The following is a 20,018-nucleotide window of genomic DNA, read 5'->3' on the forward strand; positions in this document are numbered from 1 at the left end:
ATGACTTGCATTATTAGGATTGGAAGCGCAATATTCACCAAAATGGATAGTGAAATGAACCTAAATTTATCCTGAAGTCGCGCGAAATTGGCTGGCATAGTCTTCACTTTATGATTCCATCCTCTCACGTGTGACCAAGTGGAGGATGAATGGGCCAAACTTGAGAATTTGATATCATGACTATATTATAGTTGCTTAATTTGCTTTCAAGCTCTCATCAATGTTTAGCCTCCACTGGCTACGCGTTTGACAGCAGGCTCTAGGATATATAATTAATAACAAACCCCAAGTTGCTAATAATGGTTAATTCAATTGATAAGAATTTGACCTTTAACTCATATACAAAATCATAGATTTAAATCTCATTGTTGTTGTAAGGATCCTCTTGACAAGAGATTTATATATATCTCTTTTAAATGTTTCTTGAGTTCAAAAGCATGCTATGATCCTGAAGAATCCTAAGACCTAACTTTTCAATTATTTCCTAGAAAGCTTGCAATTTTATAGGTTTGGTGTTTCATGGTGAAAATTATGTCGATTGGAATGCCGTGGTGTGAAGAGAAACCGTTCTTGGCAATGGAACATGTATGATGTATCTAGTCAAAAATAAAGACAATGGACCAAGCATGTGAAAACTTCACCTTCATGATAATGGCGATTCCCCTTCGCTCCTGCGAGCCCAAAAAGCACTAGGAATAAATCCATCAAAATGATTAACATGTAGGAATATTTATAAATATTTATAAATTTGCGTTAATTAATAAGTTCAAAGAGATTAGTTTTTATGAACTTGTGTAGACCGTGATAGGTGGACCACACAAGTTAGTCCAATGTATAGAGGTCCAACCTACAGCTCTATAACTGTTACTTATTTTCTATCTTTTAATTAACTGACAGAAGAGTCAAAGATAATATGAGATTAAATAATTAATTAATTTAGAGTTAAGGATTAATTTTGCCCCTAAAGTGTATGTCAATGTTCACAAATGACCTTACACTCAACTTGGAATCAATTTTATCCCTTAACATTAAAAATTTGATCTTTCATGCTCTTGACATTATTTTTTGGTTAAGGGGATCCCACATTCAAATTTTTTAATGTTTTATATTATAAAATATTTAAGTGGATCTCGGTGTTCATTTTTTTTAAGAATTTTTCTATCCCAATCTCTTCCCTCTCAACAATCTTCATGCTTTCAGTGTGCCCATAAACTCATGCCTATAAACTATAGCTTCTGCTGCAACCATGGTGGTTCTCTCCCACTCCTCATTGAACCAATTCTTGCTCCTTAACTCACGTTTGCCCACGAACTCATGCCATAGAGGTTGCTATGTTTGATGGCTGAGCTTGGTGAAATCTCTCTCCTTCTCCCTCTTTGCCTCTCCTTACCCTCTCTTCTTTGTCTCATGCCAGTTTATTAAACTCGTGGCTTGCTAATGGGAGCATGTTGGCTTTACTTTGTTGCAAGTCATAAGTTTGATTTTGCAAGCATCACTCTAAGAATGCACGACTTTAGAAAAGGCATAGTAGTATGAACATGTTCTCTCTCTCCTCCATTCTCACTTTGAAATTGCATTAAGCCGATGTTCTGAATAAATCCCACATTTGCTCTATTCCTAGATCATGAAAACAAAGTGACCTCTTCTACTCTATTTTGAACAAGTCCTGAAGCCCTTCTGGCCGTAGATGTTGCCATCCACAAACCATAAGTTGTTCCTCTGGGTGAGCAATCCAACTCTCACTATCACCATAGCAAAAGTTGCTCCTACTACCTTTTCATATTCTTCAGGAAGCTTCTCGTCATCTTCATTCATCTCGTCCTTACTATCCTCATCTTTTTAGCTCATCATCCAACCACATGCCTTCAAGTTTTACATATATGACACCAAGCTCACCCAAGTGTAACTTCAACTTCTACATCAATTTTTGTCACAGTTATGACATCACCCACTAGGATATCTAGCTTGAGAATGTATTCCTGGACAAAAACGAGGATCCCAAGGTCTCTAACTTTGGGCTGTCTCAAGATATCAAGATCTTGAGGATCTCATTCTATACATGATCCATGCTAAGCCCCCTATCATACAAATCACAAGTTACTAAAATTCCAATGTGCACGACGAAGCAAGCTAGGCATCATAGTGGCATAGCAAATAGACAATGGTAGTCATCAAGGAGTGGATGAGATGAGGAGGTTGATGATTTAGGAACCATCAAGCTAGGCAGGGAGTGGATAAGAGAGAGGGAATGACCAGAGGAGAGAGCAGAGAGGAAGAGAGGATAGAGGGAGTATGCAAAGAGGGGGAGAGAGAGACTAGTTTTTTTATATTATAAAAAATATTAAAAATGAATTGTAGGACTCGCTATCAAATATTTGATAATATAAAATATTAAAAATTTAAACATGGGACCCACTTAATAGAAAAATAATATCAAGGGCACAAAAGATCAAATTTTTTAAGTTAAGGGATAAAATTAATCCCAAGTTGAATTTAAAGTCATTTGTGAACCTTCAAGTACATTTCAGGGATAAAATTGACCCTTAACTCATTAATTTATTAAAACGGTTACTGATCTAGTCCATATAAGTTAATTAGTCAATAACCAAAATACATGATACTTTTTTACCATCTTCATTATCTCTAAACTCTCTGCAAGCTACAGGAGTCTAGTAAGTTGTAAGTCTATCTATATTTAAGGTAATTGAAAAATTACAATCATTCATGAATTCTTCAGATACACACGTTACTTTACTTAAATTTCATTTGTCTTAAGTCTTATTTTAATTAAGATACTAGCATTTACACGCAATATTAGAGCCTGATTTCAAACTTTAAATTTAAAGCATCTCAATTTATGTGATTAATTGAATAAAAATTCTTTTAATCTTGCATGCTCATATATTTGATCAGTTCTGGTTTTCTTTTATTAAATATGAAAATAAATTTGAGAATTGTTGACTAACTTTATTATCTTTTGTAAAGAAATTTATGCCTTCAACTATCAGATTAGTTTAGGCATATGAATCTTTTATTTTTCCAATGGATTTGTTCTCTCCCTTGTTACTCACCTCACCGTCATCTGAGCACGCCGGACAACATAATAAGCACGAAATTGTATGACGAGCTTTTTGTGGTATGCCTTTTTTTTAAAAAAAAATTTGGTGGGGTTCCAATGCGTGAATAAGAACAATACAACGGCTGCCCAATACTAGCCCATTCGATATGTGATTTGATATATGGTCAACCAGATTCTCAGAATGGGCCGGTACTTAGTTTAGTAAGTTTAATTATTGGCTGCTGGAACTACTGTCAGCTAGAAGAAGCACCATAAAGAAAGAACACTAGACTCCCCTGCGAACACCAGCCGGCAACCATGAATAAATTTATGATTCCCTCTCTCTCTCTGTCTTTTCCCCTCCATTCACATAATCGAAGCCTCGTTAACCCAAGAAACTGACAAATATTTATCCTTTCTATTTTCTATTTACAGGTATAAAATGATACTACCATGATTCCCCTCGCAGAATATGGAGCGCACTGGGGAGGATGTAAGATCTTGCAAATACAGACTAATCATCGTACAGAATATTAACTCAATAGATGCCAACCCCACAATTCAATAGTTGGTTTATTTCACTATATTTCTGAATTCTGATGACCTGATCAATCAATCTATACTCATCATCAAAATCTAACGTCATTCCGTTCAGCCATATGAAAGTAACAAGAATCTTCAATCCTACATTTTTTGAATAAAACGTACACGCCCAGTAGATACTTCAAGCATATCATCTAATCCTAGATTTTTCAAAAATTGAGAGAACAGTTTTGTGTCAACAAGCGTCACGAGAAAACAGTATCTATATGAGCTTCTTCTTCTGAAAGTAGCGCTTCAGATACCAGAGCTGAAAAACTGAAACCAAAATGCAAACTCCAAGAGACATGATGCTTAACCAAGCCACTCTACCATTAGTTTTTTCACTGACTTCCCTCATCTCTGCTTCCCTGTGACAATGTCCAACAAAAGAAACTTTCAAAATGCTAAAGAGAACCACAAGATCAGCTGATGACAGGACCTGAAAGAACTCAAATATGCAAAGCATGCCTTCCGGGTCTTTTTATTGTCTTTAACTTTAGATGTGTTAGGTTTTGAGGCTTCTCAAAATCATAATAAACCTCATGGCTCGAAAAAACTTGTAGAAATACTTTCAACTAATTTACTAATCATGTCCTTACATTGACAAAAGGATGTGATCTCACTCTCTTGTGAATATGATTGAGTTGCATATTTAACAATTGAACTATCATTTGCTTTCTTTCTTTCTTCACTTTTTTAAACCTCCGCCATAACGTATATATATGCGTTGAGTCTAGATTGGCCCCGAGGGCCAAATTGGGCTCTTAAAAAGTGCTCTTTCAAATGAACGTCATTCTAGCCTCATACTTCTATAGAATTGAACCTGCACGCATGTAGGCATGACCCATTTTGACAAAACCTACTTTCCATGCTATCTGTATTATGAAGAAAGTTCATGGGAGAAATTATTTCATTGATTAAAATATAGAAGAGAAATAAAATAATAATAATTTTGTACATAAAAGATAACTCCTGTAGGCTTGCCCTTGAAAATTGTAAAAAGGAACCGAGTAATGGTGAGAATGACTTGATCGACATTGCAAAAGGGGGGATGGCTTCCTTTTTTGTGACTATAGCTGATATTTATACATGATTTTATCCCATGGACGTGCCTATATTTAGCAGGATATATGTTCTCCCATCCATGCCACAAATTTCTATCCTATAAAGCCAAAGAAATAAGAAGAAAAAGCCTACATTCACAACAGTGAGAACACATCCTGTATGAATTGAACTGGAAGAGAACTCTTAATGATAATAAAAGCAGATTTACCTATTCTTCAAATAAATCAGATTCTCATGGATGGCTTCCACTGCCCCTTCAAGTTTCCTCAGCTCAAGTTCAACACCCTTGAACAATGCCAAAAAAAAAAAAAAAGGCATTACACTCTGTAGTCTAAACTCCATATAAATATTAAATTATGGCGGTTAGAGGAAATAACACATTAGAGAAACTTGCCTCAATCTTTTCCTTCCTCGCAACTGTCTCCCAATTCTTGGCAGAAATTCCAGTTTTCCATTCAAGATTAAGACTTGTACTTGCACCTTCTTGGTGTTGACCATCCACCCAAAAACAAGCCAAGTAGTTCCCACTCTCCGTAGTTGTAAATGCAAATTGACCATGGGTCACGTTTTCATTGTGGTGAAGATTGTTTCCATAAGGAGATGTTACCTGACAAAGATTGCAAATATTACCCTTCGTGATAATCCAATTAGATAAATCCATTCATGCACAGACACAGACTAGTCCTAGCTCACAGCATTCTAGCACAGCAAATCAGAGACATGAGGAAGTTATGGAGTCTCCAGTCTCCAACTCGTTACCGATCTTCGACAAAGTAGGGAATTCAAGAAAGATCCCAAGGTTCCCAAACTTCAAGATTAGTCATCAACTCTGTTATTCCCTCCCTTTCCGTCTTCCGATATACATACGTCAATTTTAGTTTTCAAATTGCAAATTGTTCTATGTCAATAGGGCAATATCTCTCAATGACCTTCAGCTAATTGTCCAATTTCAAGAGTCGTCAAACTAAGCGAGCCTCATTTGTGAAATTAAAATTTTAATTTCCGAAAATTAAGTGAATTTAGGGACTGAAACCAGGCAAAAATATCAAATAGGCCACCCTGACCGCAAAGGAAGCGGAGAATTAGTATTAATATTAATAAATAAACAAAAAAGAGGGAAGTAGGAGGTGCAAATGAATCATGAAGAATGATGCAAAGAAACATTATACCTTGACTGAAATGGTGGGAAGGCGATGAACTTCAGCATGATCGGCCACCACAACGTAATCGGCCAACACGACGACGTTGGACTGGATTTCCTCAGAAACGCACTTGGTTCCGGAGCTGGGAATGTTTAACCATATGGCATCTGCTCGAGGTAGAAGGCGACTCGCAAAGCAGAAAAGGGAAAGGGCGAACGGTAGGAGCAATAGCCTTGTTTGAGAGCTTAACTTCAAATCCTTCGCCATTAGAGATTAGCAAAGGTCAGCTTAGAAGCAGATCAAACACAACCACTACGGGCGCAGATCTCAGATTCTCTCTTGCTTCTGCGTTTGGTCGTGACAATTAAACGATCTGTCGTTCTTTTTCAGGCTCTCGGGTTACAGGTTTTATTGGTTCTAATTAATATTAATATTTTCACAGCTACACACAAGTGCCCGACTGCCCGTGAATAGTTAAAGGCCTAAAGGGTCTGGCATCACGCATTTCATAGGCGCGTCTGAGGTTTTAAATGTACTGTGAAGCTGGAAAAAATGGTTAGGTGCTTTCGTTCGTAAAATAAAATGAAAAAATTTTTTAAGAACAATGACGAATAAATTTCTTAAAAATAAAAAAATAATTTGATTTTATAAAATATAATAATAAAAATAAAGTTTTAAGAGATTTTTATGACATTAAATTATTGTATGAAATTACTTTAATAATTCTTTATAATTTAAAAAGTTATAATTTTTTAAATCATTGTAGTTATAATAAGAGATGTATTAGATAAAATATGATGAGATTCACCAAATTAGGAAAAATATACCAACTTTTTCTTCTATCAGATTAAATCTCCACTCTCTTTCTCTGTTTTTTTAACTTTTTTTTAAAATAACTTTTCTTTTCAACTCTCTTTTTTTTTAATTTTTTGTAGCTTTTTATTTTTTGCATGATTTTTTATATTTTTCCCATAACGATGCTAGCTTTTATCTTTAAAACACGTTGCCTTTTGTTTTAATCTGAATGTGTAAGGGAAAGAGATACAAAAATCTATAACAAATCAAAAGATTTTTTTAAATAAAAGAATGGATGGAAAATATATAAATAGATGAAAAAAATAAATAAATGATATATGAAAAAAAGGATGAATGAATGAAAAAAATGAATATAATAAATAATGAATAACACAATAAACATGAATTATATGTGAAAGAAAGAATGAACGAATGAAAAGGATAAATATGATAAATAATCAAGAACATCATAAAAGAACATGATGAAAAGACGCAGCCTAAAAAAATAACAAAGACTCTAGATACCAAATAATACGCGGCAATTGAATGATAACTCACAATAATTCAAAATCTGTGAAAAACAACACTAATTAAAATAGCCTCATAATTGAAAGAAAGCTCAATTATAAATTTAATTAAAAATGAAAAATACAAATGACTTAATTGTTTAAATGGACTTCTAAAAACCTAAATGACATAATTGTAGTTAGTCTTTAATTCCAAATGGATAGATAAAGTACTAATGGATATATTTTATCCTTATTTATATTTAAAATAAATTAAACTAATTTTCCTCAACTTAAATTTAAAATTAAAATGAGTTAAACTATTTTTTTAAATTTAAGAAAAAAATAATAACTAAACTAATTGGATTGATGAGTCTAAGTATATTGGGTCAAGCCATATATGCCAAGAGTTTTTCTTAGATCTTGAAAAACTTTATTTGTTTTTAGGACTTCTTAATCATGTAGGACATTTTTAATTAATGAATTTAAGGATTCTTTTGTCTCTTGGCTCTGGATTTAATTATTAATCCTCCGATGCCCTTGAATCAACTGTACGAAATACTGTATTATGACTCATCCCTTGATTCTCATCAAAATGCTCAACTTATTTTTATGTTTTTGCAAACTTTTATGCCTTGATTTTAAGTATTTTTCAAATGTCTGTGCATCATAAATCTTCTTTAAAAAATTTTTGGATCCCATCACTTATAATACTTTAGGAGTCAATTGAGAAAATAATTTTAACCAAAGTTGCTCCTTAGTTTCAGTGATTGGTTTGATTATATGGATTTATGATTAGTTAATGACAAATGTCGTTACACTTTCTTTTGTGCCCATTTTTCTCGGGATGGAATCCCATCAAATTTGAAATAAAGAAAGGGCCAGCCAAAGGCTTATTGCAGAAAGAGAATAGATTTAGGGATAGCATACCTTGTAGCAGCATAAGGTAACAAAATCTTTATGCGAGATTGGAAGAAGAATGTCGAATATATCCACACTACGACTTCAAAGGGGAGGTGTGAGAAGGAATTGAGTTGCGGAGATGAGACAAAGAAAGAAAAGAAAGCCAAGATTGAAATTAGGGTGGATAATACAAACCAAGCTCAACAAAATTTAACACAAGGTTTTAACAAAATAATATTTTTTAATATTTAGACTTATTTAAACTAGTTCAAACAAGCTTGAAAAAATTTGATCAAAGCCTAATTGAGTTCAAACTTAGTCCAAATACTTGAATTAAAAAAGCTATATTTTTAAACATGTATAAAATATTTTGAATATAAAATAATTATTAAAGTTTTGAGTCATTTTATATTAAGATATCATATATTTGAGTACATTATTATAGATAATTTTAAATAAAAATAAATAATATTTATATTAGCACATTTTATTGTTTTTAATCTATAAAATATCTCAAAATAATATTTAAAATGCATTTTAATACTGATTTTTATATTTTAAAATTCATATATTTTAAAAAATAATAATTTTTTAGTCTTTCAACTTTTAACTCACTTATAACTTAGTCCCTCAATTATGACTCACTGTGATTCAGTCCTTCAACTTTTGATTTACTTATAACTCAGTCCCTCAACTTTTAACTCTTCTTTGACTCGATCCCTCAATGTTTGTTAGCTTTTTTTTTTCATATTAGTTTAGATCTCACATCAAAAAGCATGAGGAGTATATTTTATAGTAAGATATAAGCATTTATTTTATCCCTTTTATTTTGTAAGGATAATTATTTAAAAAAATTAAGAATAAAGATTGAGTTATAAGTGAATTAAAAGTTGAGAAATTGAGTCGCAATAAGTAATAGTTGAGAGAATAAGTTATAACAAGTTATAATTGAGAAATCAAGTTATGAGTGATTTAAAAGTTAAAAAAATTAAGAGATAAATTTTTTAATAAAAAGTTCAAGTTTTCTACCGCGTTTACATATTCCAAAAAATATATTTTTAATTTTTTAAAATAAAAAATTATTTTTAAAGTAAAAAATAAATTAAAATTAATTTTTTAAAAAAATTGATACTTTGAATATTTAGACTGACCTGAATAAGCTCGAGGAGTTTTAAACCGACCTTGACTGTTTGGGTTTTTTATAAGTTCAAACTAAGACCAACCCAAATTGCATCTAACCAAAATATGCCCACCTCTCCTGAATTAATAAGTCTAATTGAAGTGACATGGCAGTGGATAAAAGCCACCTAGCATGGATTGTGGAAGTTAAGTTAGAAAACTAATGAATGTCATTTGTTTTTTCATTGCTTGGGAACTAATGCACCCATTAAAGCAAATTTATGGATATTATTATACTTGGAGATGATAATTTGGACGGGTTGAGGCCTAAATAAGTCTGACCAAGACAAGCTTAAGCTTCTTGAAAAGCTTAAAAGACTACGCTCAACACCAATTTATTCTAGACTTCAAGCAACCCAAATATCTGCATTTTTATTTTGTTAAATTAATTTTAATTTATTTTATACTTTAAAATTAATTATTTTTATTTAATAAAAAATATAAAAATATATTTTTTTAGATATTTAAGTGATGTATAAGATTCAATGTTTTAAAAAATAAATATGTGAGTCTTAAAATCTAAAAATCACTATAAAAATATATTTTAAATATTATTTTAAAATTTTTTATAAATAAAAATTAGAGTTGATAATTCAGGTGAGTCAGATTTATTCGAATTAAGTTTAAAATACCCAAATTTATAAAAAATTAATATAGCCAAACTCAACTCTAAATAACCTTGAGTTTCGAACTTATTCAGGTCAGCACTATTATCTAAAACTTTTAAAGATTAAATTTTTTAACCAATTTTAATTTTTAACTTAAAAATTAAAATTCTGCAAACAGTATAAACACAGCAACACACCCTAAAATACACCAATAGCTATCAATTCTTTCACATTACCTTCAAGATAATTGACCGTCCGCCCCTGAATATAAAAAGTAGAAATAGAAGTCCGAGCATGAGGCGCAAGATTGAATCCCTACCCAGGATAAGGATTTTCTGTCATCCATAAATCACAAAAATGCTTCAGAAATCTTTAATTTTTGATTAAGAGGTATAAAAAATGGCACATCGAATCACAAAATTATAGAAGAAATATAACCATTATGTCAGCGATTGCTCACGAAAAAGCTCCAAAAGGTAAATCCATCTAAGCTATGGCAATTAAACATTAACAAACGAATTATGCAACTCTAACTCAATGCTTAAGCACGCTCATCCCTGAGATTACGCCTCACAAGCTGAATATCCTTAGGCATAACACTGACCCTCTTAGCGTGAATGGCACACAGGTTAGTGTCCTCGAAAAGACAGACCAGATAAGCTTCGACAACTTCCTGAAGGGCGGCGACGGCGCAGTTCTAGAACCGCAGATCCGTTTCGAAGTCCTGAGCGAAAAACGAAGGCAACTACAGGACTTTGGAGATGAGAACGATGCCAAAGGAAACGTCAATGGGAGGATCTGACTCTGGAAGCTGGACCTGAGCAATTGGTTTCTTGCTTTTTACTCAGATCTGAACTTTGAGCCAAGCTGGGCAAGCGTCGAGCGAAGAAGGAAGAAGACTGAACGAAGAAGACGAAGGATGAAGATGGAAAGCTGAGAGTCGAGCGTCACCCTTTGCAGCAGGGAAGACGTAGTCATTGCTGAATGGAGGGGTAATTTGAGCCAGCTAAACAAGTCAACTCGAATAAACTTTAAAAATTTTAAATTCAAGCTTGTTAGTTTAATTTAAAATAATTTTTTTATTTTGAGCTTATTTGATTGCTTGAATAAGTGAAGAAATTCAGGCAAGTCTAAACCGGAATCAACTTTCCTCAAATACTTGATTTTTTTATTATAAATAAAATAGTATAAAAATTTAAGATATTAATTTTTTAGAATTAAAATTACATAAAAATATAAAATATTAAAAACTTAATAATTTTAATATTCGAGCCAGTCTGAATAAGTCTGAGGGGCTGGGGTTGAGTTTGTCTATATAGATTTTTTTATATGTTTTGATGTTTTAATTTCAATTCGAATAATTATGATCCAAATAAAACCCGACTCATCTAAATTATCAACTACATTATTAAAGGGAGAAAAAGTAGGGTGCAGCGATGAGCGAGGCATCGGTTGAAATTAATTTATTTTTTATTTAAAAAATAGATATGAATATTCGAGCTTATCTAGACAACTCGAATAAGCTCAAAATATAAATTTTTTCAAACTATGAATTCTAACCCTAATTTTTTAAATTTTATTTAAATTAGTTTAAATTATTGCCTCTAATTAAAAATAATCAAAATATGAAAATAAAAATATTTTTATTTTTTAAAAAATATTTATAATAATGCACTCAAATGTTTTGACACTTTAATATAAAATGATCAAAAACTTAAAAAATTAATTAACATTTATTATATTATATATATTAAACATATAATATTTTTATTTGAATATTTGGGTCTATTTGAGTTAATCTAAACATTTAAAAACCATTATTTTATTAAAGCTGGTCCTAAATTTGTTCTTAACTTGTTTGGCTTAATTCGTGGGGTTTGATGTGAATTACTCACTCTAGTAGCATTTTTCATCATTTAAAGACATTGAATGTTCTTAAAAAAAAATAATCTGTAATTCATAGTGAGTTCAATTAGACTCTAATGACTAAAAATATAAATGGCACGTGTCTTTTTTCACACCACAAAAAGTCAAATTTATTTCCTATCTACAACAGGTAATTATTTTTATATATAATTTAAATAATAGAAGATATTTCAAAGTCTCCAACAAGGAGTAGTTAAAATCAAATGACACTGTATATTTTGTAAATACAAGAGAAATCTTTGTAATTGAGTAAGATTAAGAAAAAGTCAGAGTGTTTTTTCTTTTTGTTGCTTATAATATCTTTAAAATCAAAAGCCATGAAATTAATCTTTCAAAAAATTTAAACATCATTTAAAAGTTATTATCTCTCAAAATAATACTTTTTTATACATACTTTCAGAAATATTAGAGTATTTTAACATTATTTACAGATATAAATTTTGTTGGCCAAATCTGTAGTTAAAATTGACAGGGAGAAATTTATTGAATTCGAGCAAAAATCAAACAATAATCACAAATTAAAATTTATTTTTGGCTAAAATTAAAATCTAATCAATAAATAAAAAAGAAAAAATTATATATAAATTTCACAACAAAAAATAATTATTATAAAATTAAAATTATTAACAACTGCATTGTTAATAATTTTAATTTAATTATTAATAAATTTTATAATAATTAATTATTTTTTTGGCCCCAACAATAAATACCCCATTGCTTGGAAATTTTCTGGTCTCCTCTTTCACCAGTTCCGAGTTACTGTCGGCTTTCTCTCTGTCACTTTCCCTTATGCATGGCTGCACCTCGCTGTCCTAGCTTCCTACTTCTTTACCATACTCTGATCTTCTCGACATCACTGTTCTTCTCTGCAGCTTCAATACCCGCGCCTCAATCCCATAAACACCACCAAGAAGAAGATGACACGCCGATCACTCGTTTCCAGCGATACCTCGGAATCAAGATCGCACATCCAGAACCCGATTATTCTTCAGCTGTCTCCTTCCTTACATCTTAAGCACGTTCCATCGGCATCCAACATCAAATTCTAGAGCTCTCTCCCGGTAAGCCCCTTCTTCTCCTCACATGGCTTGGCTCCGATCCTTCTCTTCCTTCTCTTCTCTTCAATTCCCACCTTGACTACGTCCCAGCCAAGCCCTCAAAGTGGATCCACCCGCCGTACGCCCGACGGGAGAATCTATGCCCGTGGAGCTCAGGACGATAAATGCATTGGGATGCAGTATTTGGAGGCGATTCGGAATCTCAAAGAGAAGGATTTCACGCCTGCCCGCACGATTCACGTGGCCTATGTTCCGGGCGAGGAGATTGGTGGGTTTGATGGGGCTGCCAAGTTTGTGGGTTCGAAGGAGTTTGAGGATTTAAATGTTGGGTTCATGTTGGATGAAGGACAGGCCTCGCCTGGTGAAGAGTTTAGGGTGTTCTATGCGGATAGGTCGCCATGAGAAGCGAAAATTCAAGCGAGAGGGCCACCTGGGCATGGGTCGACGATGTATGATAATAGTGCGGTGGAGAATTTGATGAAGAGCTGTGAGGTTGTAAGCAAGTTTAGGGAGAGTCATTTTGATGTCGTCAAGTCCGGTGAAGTTGCTAATTCTGTAGTTATTTCAATTAATCCCGTTTATTTGAAAGCCGGGGTTCCTTCTATAACCGTGAGCTTCATAAACACATCTATTTTGAAATTGACACTTCTGATTATATTGAAAATGACTTGAAATAATGTACCAAAAAAGCCTCGAAATAAATGTTGTGCGGTATTTGTCCAGGGATTTGCAATGAATGTGCAGCCTTCGGACGCTGAAGCAGGTTTCGATCTTAGGCTGCCCCCTACTGCGGATCCAGAAGAAATGAGAAGAAGAATTGCTCAAGAATGGGCACCAGCCACTAGAAATATGTCTTATGAGGTAAAATCCACATGAAATCTGCTTTTCGTTTTATATCTTAATGGGAAATGACGAGTTGGGTTGCCTTTCCATGTTGAACACCGTATATTGTGCAAAGTATTGAAAGATTTGGGCGCAGCTTCTGAATCTTGATGAATTTTTTATGTTACTATTTGTCATGTTTAGATTGCCCTTACACGCAGGATATATATCAACGAATGAGTCAATTGTCTCGGATGAAGTTGGCTTCTTTTCTTTCTTCCTCTCTCTCTCTCTCTCTCTCTCTCTCTCTCTCTCTGTTTTTTTTTTTTTGGTCGCTTTGCATGTAGATTTGAAGGTCCTCATCACATGAGTCAAGTTGTCACGTTGAAAAGCAATGTCTTGGTCAGAGAACTTGTCTGTCAAGTGACTTCAAAAATTTTCTGGGTTCTGGCTTTGCATTAAACGTTCCTTTTTACTCGCATGTTTTCTTTGTGGAATTTTGCTTCCTTTTAGAACTTGCTTTTTTGCTTTGATTCATGCCTGGTTCAATCATTGCTGCGTGCAATGCCAAACACAACCGGAGAATTGCAGAATGTTTTTTCTCGGCACAGGTTCCAATAGTTGGTTTGGTAAATCCTTGATTAGAAGCCCTATGCTGCTTGATATCATGATTTTGTGGGATGTTGCGCCAGAAGAAATTCATTTTTATGCGCTAGAAATAACATCCAGTTAATTATGTCTGTTGGTAAGAGAACTGTGGCATATTAGCATTTAGCGTAGTATGTCAGAATGATACCCAAACTTCAAAAAACTTGGGTAATCTGCCCAATTCAAAAGTCCAGATTTGATTAAAAAGCCTTGTGCCTGGAAGGATTTCCCCCCACTGCATGACGTGCTTTGGCCTCGAACAGTTATGCTGACAGCCTGGATTAGCCTAGATATGAAAATGTATGACCCCGAGATGCTGCATTAGATGACCTTTTACAGTATATGATTTTCTAAGCCATCTTTTGAATCAATTTCTGTCCTTTTCCAAATTCTCTCAAGTACAAAAGTGAATTTTGTTTTCCGCACGAAATGCTTCACTTCCTGTCGTTTTATGGTCTCTTTATTGACTTTCATATGATATTTTCTAACTAACGCCAGCCTCAAATCATATAAACAACGTATAGGGATGAACACCTATCACCATTCTTGCGCTCTGAAAAAAATGAATTTGACATCAGAAACAAAAAAGTAATAATAACTAATAAGAAAGGGCTGTGAATCTCTGGCCATTGTCTTCGCTTCAATTTCTGGACTGCAATCTTTTTTGCCTCACATATGATGTAAAAAATTGCTGATACATTGAGTGCATCTGATTTGTGGCAGAGAAAAGAGAAAGGACCTCTTAGAGACAACGTGGGGCGCCCCATGATGACCCGAACTGATGATTCCAATCCATGGTGGCTAGTTTTCGAGCAGGCCATCACATCAACTGGAGGAAAACTTGCAAAACCTGAAATTCTTGCTTCAACAACCGATTCTCGGTATGTTAGACAGAGAGGAATTCCTGTTCTTGGCTTCTCAGCAATGACAAATACCCCCATGCTGCTTCATGATCACAATGAGGTTTGACATTTTCCCTAATCCTCCATCATTAAGCTCCTCTACTGCTATTCCGCTCCACTTTTGCTGGATGACAGTTTCTTCTTCTGACTCCCATGGCCTTCGCTCGCAGCACCTACAAGATACTGTGTATATGAGGGGAATCGAGATATACGAGTCAGTAATAAGTTCCTTGAGTTTATTCGCGGAAGCTTCAAAGAGGTGACCTCGTACTTGTCTCTTCACAAAGAAGCATCCTCCATGGCGTAAAAACTGTCTGCTTCTTATTGTTCACTATTATTGCCTTGCTTTTGATCCCTTTTTCTTTCAAGATCAAAAGTCTTTTCTTTGAATCAGACTAAGTTCACTGTAATGACAAGTTCAGGATTGGAAACTTTTTGTTGTTGGAATCTATGAACATTTTTTAGTTCAGATCTCATTTGCTTTTCTCCCTTCCCCCCCCCCCCCTTAAAAAAAAAAGAAGAATGAATATGACGTTTATTACTCAGATAAAATTATGTATTGACGTTTATTAATATTCACGATAATTTAAACAAAACTCTGCTGTGACAGACTTAAAAAAGGATAGCCACTACTGAAATAATCCTTTGAACTTTTATCATTGCATTTGAAAAGAGCCATCAAACTGAGGATAGTTGTTCGTTTGATAATGAATAAATAAAAATCTCATGCATGCATGTTCCTGTTCTATAACCCTATGAGACCCGTCATCTCAACCAATTCTTCCTCCTCCTCATCTCCAGTTTCCGCATAGTCTGCGTTTGCCCCGCCTGAATTCTCATTGATCAAGTTCGATGAATCTCTTTCTGCTTCAATCTCATCCTTCAGCGAGTCAATTAAACCACTTAGCTCTCTGTTAACCTGTCGAACAAGCATGCGACCAGATGAACTTAGAAACCATTTTTACATATTCTCTTCACTTAAAACAATAATAAAGATCGACCGAAGCTGAAATTTGAGATGGTGAGAGCAAATCACGCACGACCAACCTGAAGATTTTGAAGAAAATCAGAAATGTCGGTAGGACAAACAGGACATTTTAGTACATTTTTTTGCGAACGAAGTGACCTTCCACCTTTATTTCTCTCTTTGATGAAAGGCACGCCTTCGAATGCTCGTTCTAAACATGACTTACAAAAATTGTGGGCACAGGGTGTGGTCACAGGAGCAACCATAATTTGCCCGCAAATACAACATTTAAATCCTACATATGGAAACAAAATAACATAAATAAAGCATCTATGATGGGGTACTATTAAAGTTTACATTAATTAGGAGCAAATGAACCGTTTAACTAGTTTGAGAAAACTAAATAGAATTACTATAAATGACAAGTTGACCAATACAGAGCTCGGCGAAGAAATCGTACCTTTTAACAAGCTTTCTCTAATTGACATGCTTCTGGATTTCTTTATTTCTTTCCCTGGCCTTTCAATCTCTTCTGGATCCACACTTTTTAAACGCATTCGGCTTGGAGGCGGCGGTTTCTTCCACTTCCAACAAAAATCTTGCTCCTAAAGAAATCATTAATTATATTTTCTGAAGGTTCTGCTTGCATCATCAGTATTCGATATAACTAATCTCATTTGGGAAGCAATTTTTGGAAAAAGTGAAGCCATATGAAATCACAGCAAAATAATCTTCAAAAGTCACTTACATCAAAATCCCAAGATGGAGTTTCTTTCCTTTCAGCTATGGCTACAGCCTTCTTCAATTCTTGAATTACTGGTAATGGTCTTGGGCGATCACCTTGCTCATCACTATATGCCATTTAAGATAATTTAGTAGGAGTAATTAATTAGTCTGTATAAGAAAATAGAATGAATAACATAGCAAATACCTCGTCCAAGGAGCGGGTTCATTATCGCATCTAACAAACAAATACCTGCAAACCTTGAAGCCCTGGATAAACCATATGTTATCAGAAAAGTTGCATAAATTAAAACAAGAACTAGCTAATAGTCAAGCAATAAACTATCAATAGATAGCAAAATATACCTGCAATCCTTGTTTTTGCCAGCATTTTTCGATCCTGTAAATCCCATCGTATCTCAAACCTTCCTCGGGGGCATACGAGGACCGCTTCTCTTTATGGGATCTATATTTGAATTTATGAAGAGGTTCCACATATAAATCTCAAATATTGGCCATGTTAAGTGGTTGAACAATAATAGACACAATCCAGTAAGAGGTTGAACTTATATTTGGGGACTTGAACGCTAACCTACATATTTTATAAAATCGCAGTTTAGTTGTCCTGATCACTGGCTAGTATTTCATTAACATATCTCGCTCAACAAGTTTTTGTTCCCAGCTTACGTCTTATCCCCACTTGGACAAAAAATATTTTAAGGAACAAGTCCAAACGAAATGTGGTTTATAATGTTATCGCAATTTGCGTACCTACTTATACTAAATAGCATGTGTGATCTAATTGAGCACGTCTAAATGCACTACCATAATATCAAATACTTCAAAGATAGAGGAACCAAGAAAAGAGAGCTGCTCTGGATCTAGATACTCACCTGATGACGCGGACTGGGTACCCCTTCAAACAACTTAATTTAAGTGCCAAGTTATACTTTTCGAACTTTTGGTCGAAAGACTGTGTATCGCTCGTGCGTTTGTTTCCACTGAGATCCCTACCACCACTGCAACAACAGACGCATTAGTGAATTCAACAGAAAACGGAGAGATATGAATCAGGAGTCCGCAATATGAGCAACGCATTATGAGAGAACATTTATTCAACAGGGTTCAAATACCCAAAAAACAAAAACGACAAGAATGAAAATAACTGACCGTATGGGGAAAAAGAAATAAAGAAATGGGATAGAACACCTGAGTTAAGTCTGGTACTTCCAATAAAACCAATAATTAAAACTGTTAGACAGGAAGGACAAAACAACCGGTCGAGGCATATATATATATATATATATAATATTTTCAGCTCTTTATTGTAGTCATGGTTTGGCATAAACCAAGAGGGAAGCAGGAGAACATTATCAACCATGCATGACCAATATAACAATAATTTGCGACGGAATCACGACCAGTGAGCACATTTCAGCCCAAGCCACATAGGCCAAACGAGCAAAACTAAGAGCAGTGAACAGGGGACTTCGATATAGATAGAATGGCCAAGTGAAACCAAAAACATGCAGTTCAAAACTTGGGGAACCATCTACGAACCTTCCGGTGTAGAGAAACCACTCTCCATGATCCTCGTCGTCAACATAACCGCCTGAAAGAACAACGGACTGTGCACCATAATTTGACTGTCCAGCAATACCACTAACATGTGGGAAGTGAACACCCCATTGCCTGCATTCAAGCCTATCCTCCCAAAACTCGCCAACAAGCACACCCTGATTCCGCAATGGATCATTCGCGGTTGGGATTGGACCAAAATGATCCTGAGGCACTGTTACAAAAATCTTTCCACTTGCAGCATTTGCTTTGCCTTTCCTTTGGGCCCTCTCTGTTGTGTATGCCTTGTCTGGTCTATCTTGGTTGTGTACAAAATGGTAGACTTTGGAAGTTTCTCCGCCAACATTGACTCTGGAAGCTTTTGCCTTACGAATGGCACTTACAAGAGCAGAATTGATACGAATCTGACTTGCCACTTTGTGAGGGATTGTAGCGCGACACTTTGCACATATAGTTTTGCCCTGCCCGATCCATCTCTGGAAGCATTTTAGGCAGAAATTGTGGCCGCAAGGGGTCTGGATGAAAACGTTTGATTAGATCTCTTATTAGTCCCCGAGAATATGATGTAATAATGGATGCTAAGTCATCACCATCCCAATAAAAAACTACAAAAGTTGGACATAATCCAAATGAGCGAGAACCATATAACCAAAGAACAAGTAATAATAAGGATCGAAGGTTTCCTTAGAGTGCTCGCCTATATCTCATATTAAAAATAAAATCATATGAGAAAACTTGGCCAGAGAAAAACAGAGAGAGAAAATTTATTCGTTTTAGATGGGACACTTTAGAGAAGGAGCTACCCGCATGGGGTTGAATAAAGGAATGCTGACGAAGGAAAGAGAAGAGAGAATAAAAAATGATTGAAATAATTTACATTCACCGAAGAAGAACTGAGAAATTATGCTAGTGGTGAAGCATCTCAGGGAATTCGAAGTTACCGTAACCGGCCTCTCTAATAATTGCAGGCAGAAGGAGCAGTTCAGAATTCCATTGAGAATATCCAGCACGTCCTTCCCTCCTTCTTCTCTCTTCTTTTCGGCTTCGTCCTCGTCCTCTTCTAACACAGCCTTTTCGCTGAGAAGTCGTTGACGTTTCTTGGCCTTCTCCATCTCTGTTAGAGAAGCATCCGCCTCAATCGCTCGAATTGTACGTATCAAGCCCCCAGCTCCCTCTTGCGAGGTCTTCTCATTGAGTACCGGAAGGTCAGAGGGCAGGCTGGAGCAGTCGGAGCATTCCCATTGAACGGTCTCCTCCATAGTTGCCGGACGGGAGGAAAGACAATCAGCATGCCACTGCGTGGTGCAAGTTTTACACGTCAGCTTCTCCTCCTCTGCCGGCTTCGCCTTGCAGACCATACAAACGCCGTCGCAATCGCAGGGAAGTTGGGCAACGTGCGCCATGGATGAAAGCGGACGAGCTTGAGGCTGGACAAGAGACAAGGAGAACGGTTTGCAAATCAACACTGAACGTGTGATGGCCTGCTGCTCTACTTCTCAACGTTACTTATAAATGAAGGCGGTGAAAGAGAGAATGAATGATGAAAGGCGAATTCA

The 20,018-nt window shown here is 35.0% G+C and overlaps 2 protein-coding genes, 1 long non-coding RNA gene and 1 pseudogene across 3 annotated transcripts; 1 reads left to right on the plus strand and 3 right to left on the minus strand.

Moving 5' to 3' along the window:
• Positions 1–3,604: 3,604 nt before the first annotated feature.
• Positions 3,605–6,251, minus strand: LOC129301871 (transmembrane emp24 domain-containing protein p24delta3-like). The gene is made up of 4 exons (XM_054940485.1): positions 5,875–6,251; positions 5,100–5,312; positions 4,914–4,990; positions 3,605–4,008 (listed from the first exon to the last, which is right to left on the minus strand). The coding sequence occupies exons 1-4, from the start codon at positions 6,112–6,114 to the stop codon at positions 3,864–3,866; spliced, it is 675 nt and encodes a 224-aa protein (XP_054796460.1). The 5' UTR covers positions 6,115–6,251; the 3' UTR covers positions 3,605–3,863.
• A 1,672-nt stretch (positions 6,252–7,923) lies between these two features.
• Positions 7,924–10,785, minus strand: LOC129300898 (uncharacterized). The gene is made up of 3 exons (XR_008590860.1): positions 10,443–10,785; positions 10,075–10,173; positions 7,924–8,145 (listed from the first exon to the last, which is right to left on the minus strand). It is a non-coding gene; the product is annotated as an uncharacterized LOC129300898 (long non-coding RNA).
• A 1,733-nt stretch (positions 10,786–12,518) lies between these two features.
• On the plus strand, positions 12,519–15,643 carry LOC129303594 (uncharacterized; annotated as a pseudogene).
• A 184-nt stretch (positions 15,644–15,827) lies between these two features.
• Positions 15,828–20,018, minus strand: LOC129304082 (E3 ubiquitin-protein ligase ORTHRUS 2-like). Its single transcript, XM_054943719.1, has 9 exons — positions 19,404–20,018; positions 18,445–18,977; positions 17,778–17,903; positions 17,251–17,350; positions 17,093–17,154; positions 16,910–17,012; positions 16,622–16,766; positions 16,242–16,456; positions 15,828–16,113 (listed from the first exon to the last, which is right to left on the minus strand). Exons 1-9 carry the CDS (start codon positions 19,863–19,865, stop codon positions 15,940–15,942), a joined length of 1,920 nt encoding a protein of 639 aa, XP_054799694.1. The 5' UTR covers positions 19,866–20,018; the 3' UTR covers positions 15,828–15,939.

This window comes from Prosopis cineraria, unplaced genomic scaffold, assembly GCF_029017545.1.
Source record: "Prosopis cineraria cultivar Desert tree isolate PC_DT_omini unplaced genomic scaffold, ASM2901754v1 PC2, whole genome shotgun sequence".
Lineage (NCBI taxonomy): Eukaryota > Viridiplantae > Streptophyta > Magnoliopsida > Fabales > Fabaceae > Prosopis > Prosopis cineraria.

What these genes read in the sequence shown, in the direction of transcription:
- LOC129301871 (XM_054940485.1), bottom strand. Translation starts at nt 6,114, where the DNA reads ATGGCGAAGGATTTGAAGTTAAGCTCTCAAACAAGGCTATTGCTCCTA. An exon ending in TTCCCACCATTTCAGTCAAG is followed by an intron (nt 5,313 to 5,874) that starts GTATAATGTTTC and finishes AATCTTTGTCAG; the next exon opens with GTAACATCTCCTTATGGAAA. An exon ending in CGAGGAAGGAAAAGATTGAG is followed by an intron (nt 4,991 to 5,099) that starts GCAAGTTTCTCT and finishes GCATTGTTCAAG; the next exon opens with GGTGTTGAACTTGAGCTGAG.
- LOC129304082 (XM_054943719.1), bottom strand. Translation starts at nt 19,865, where the DNA reads ATGGCGCACGTTGCCCAACTTCCCTGCGATTGCGACGGCGTTTGTATG. An exon ending in TATTAGAGAGGCCGGTTACG is followed by an intron (nt 18,978 to 19,403) that starts GTAACTTCGAAT and finishes GTTTTCATCCAG; the next exon opens with ACCCCTTGCGGCCACAATTT. An exon ending in CTCCATCTTGGGATTTTGAT is followed by an intron (nt 16,767 to 16,909) that starts GTAAGTGACTTT and finishes TGATTTCTTTAG; the next exon opens with GAGCAAGATTTTTGTTGGAA.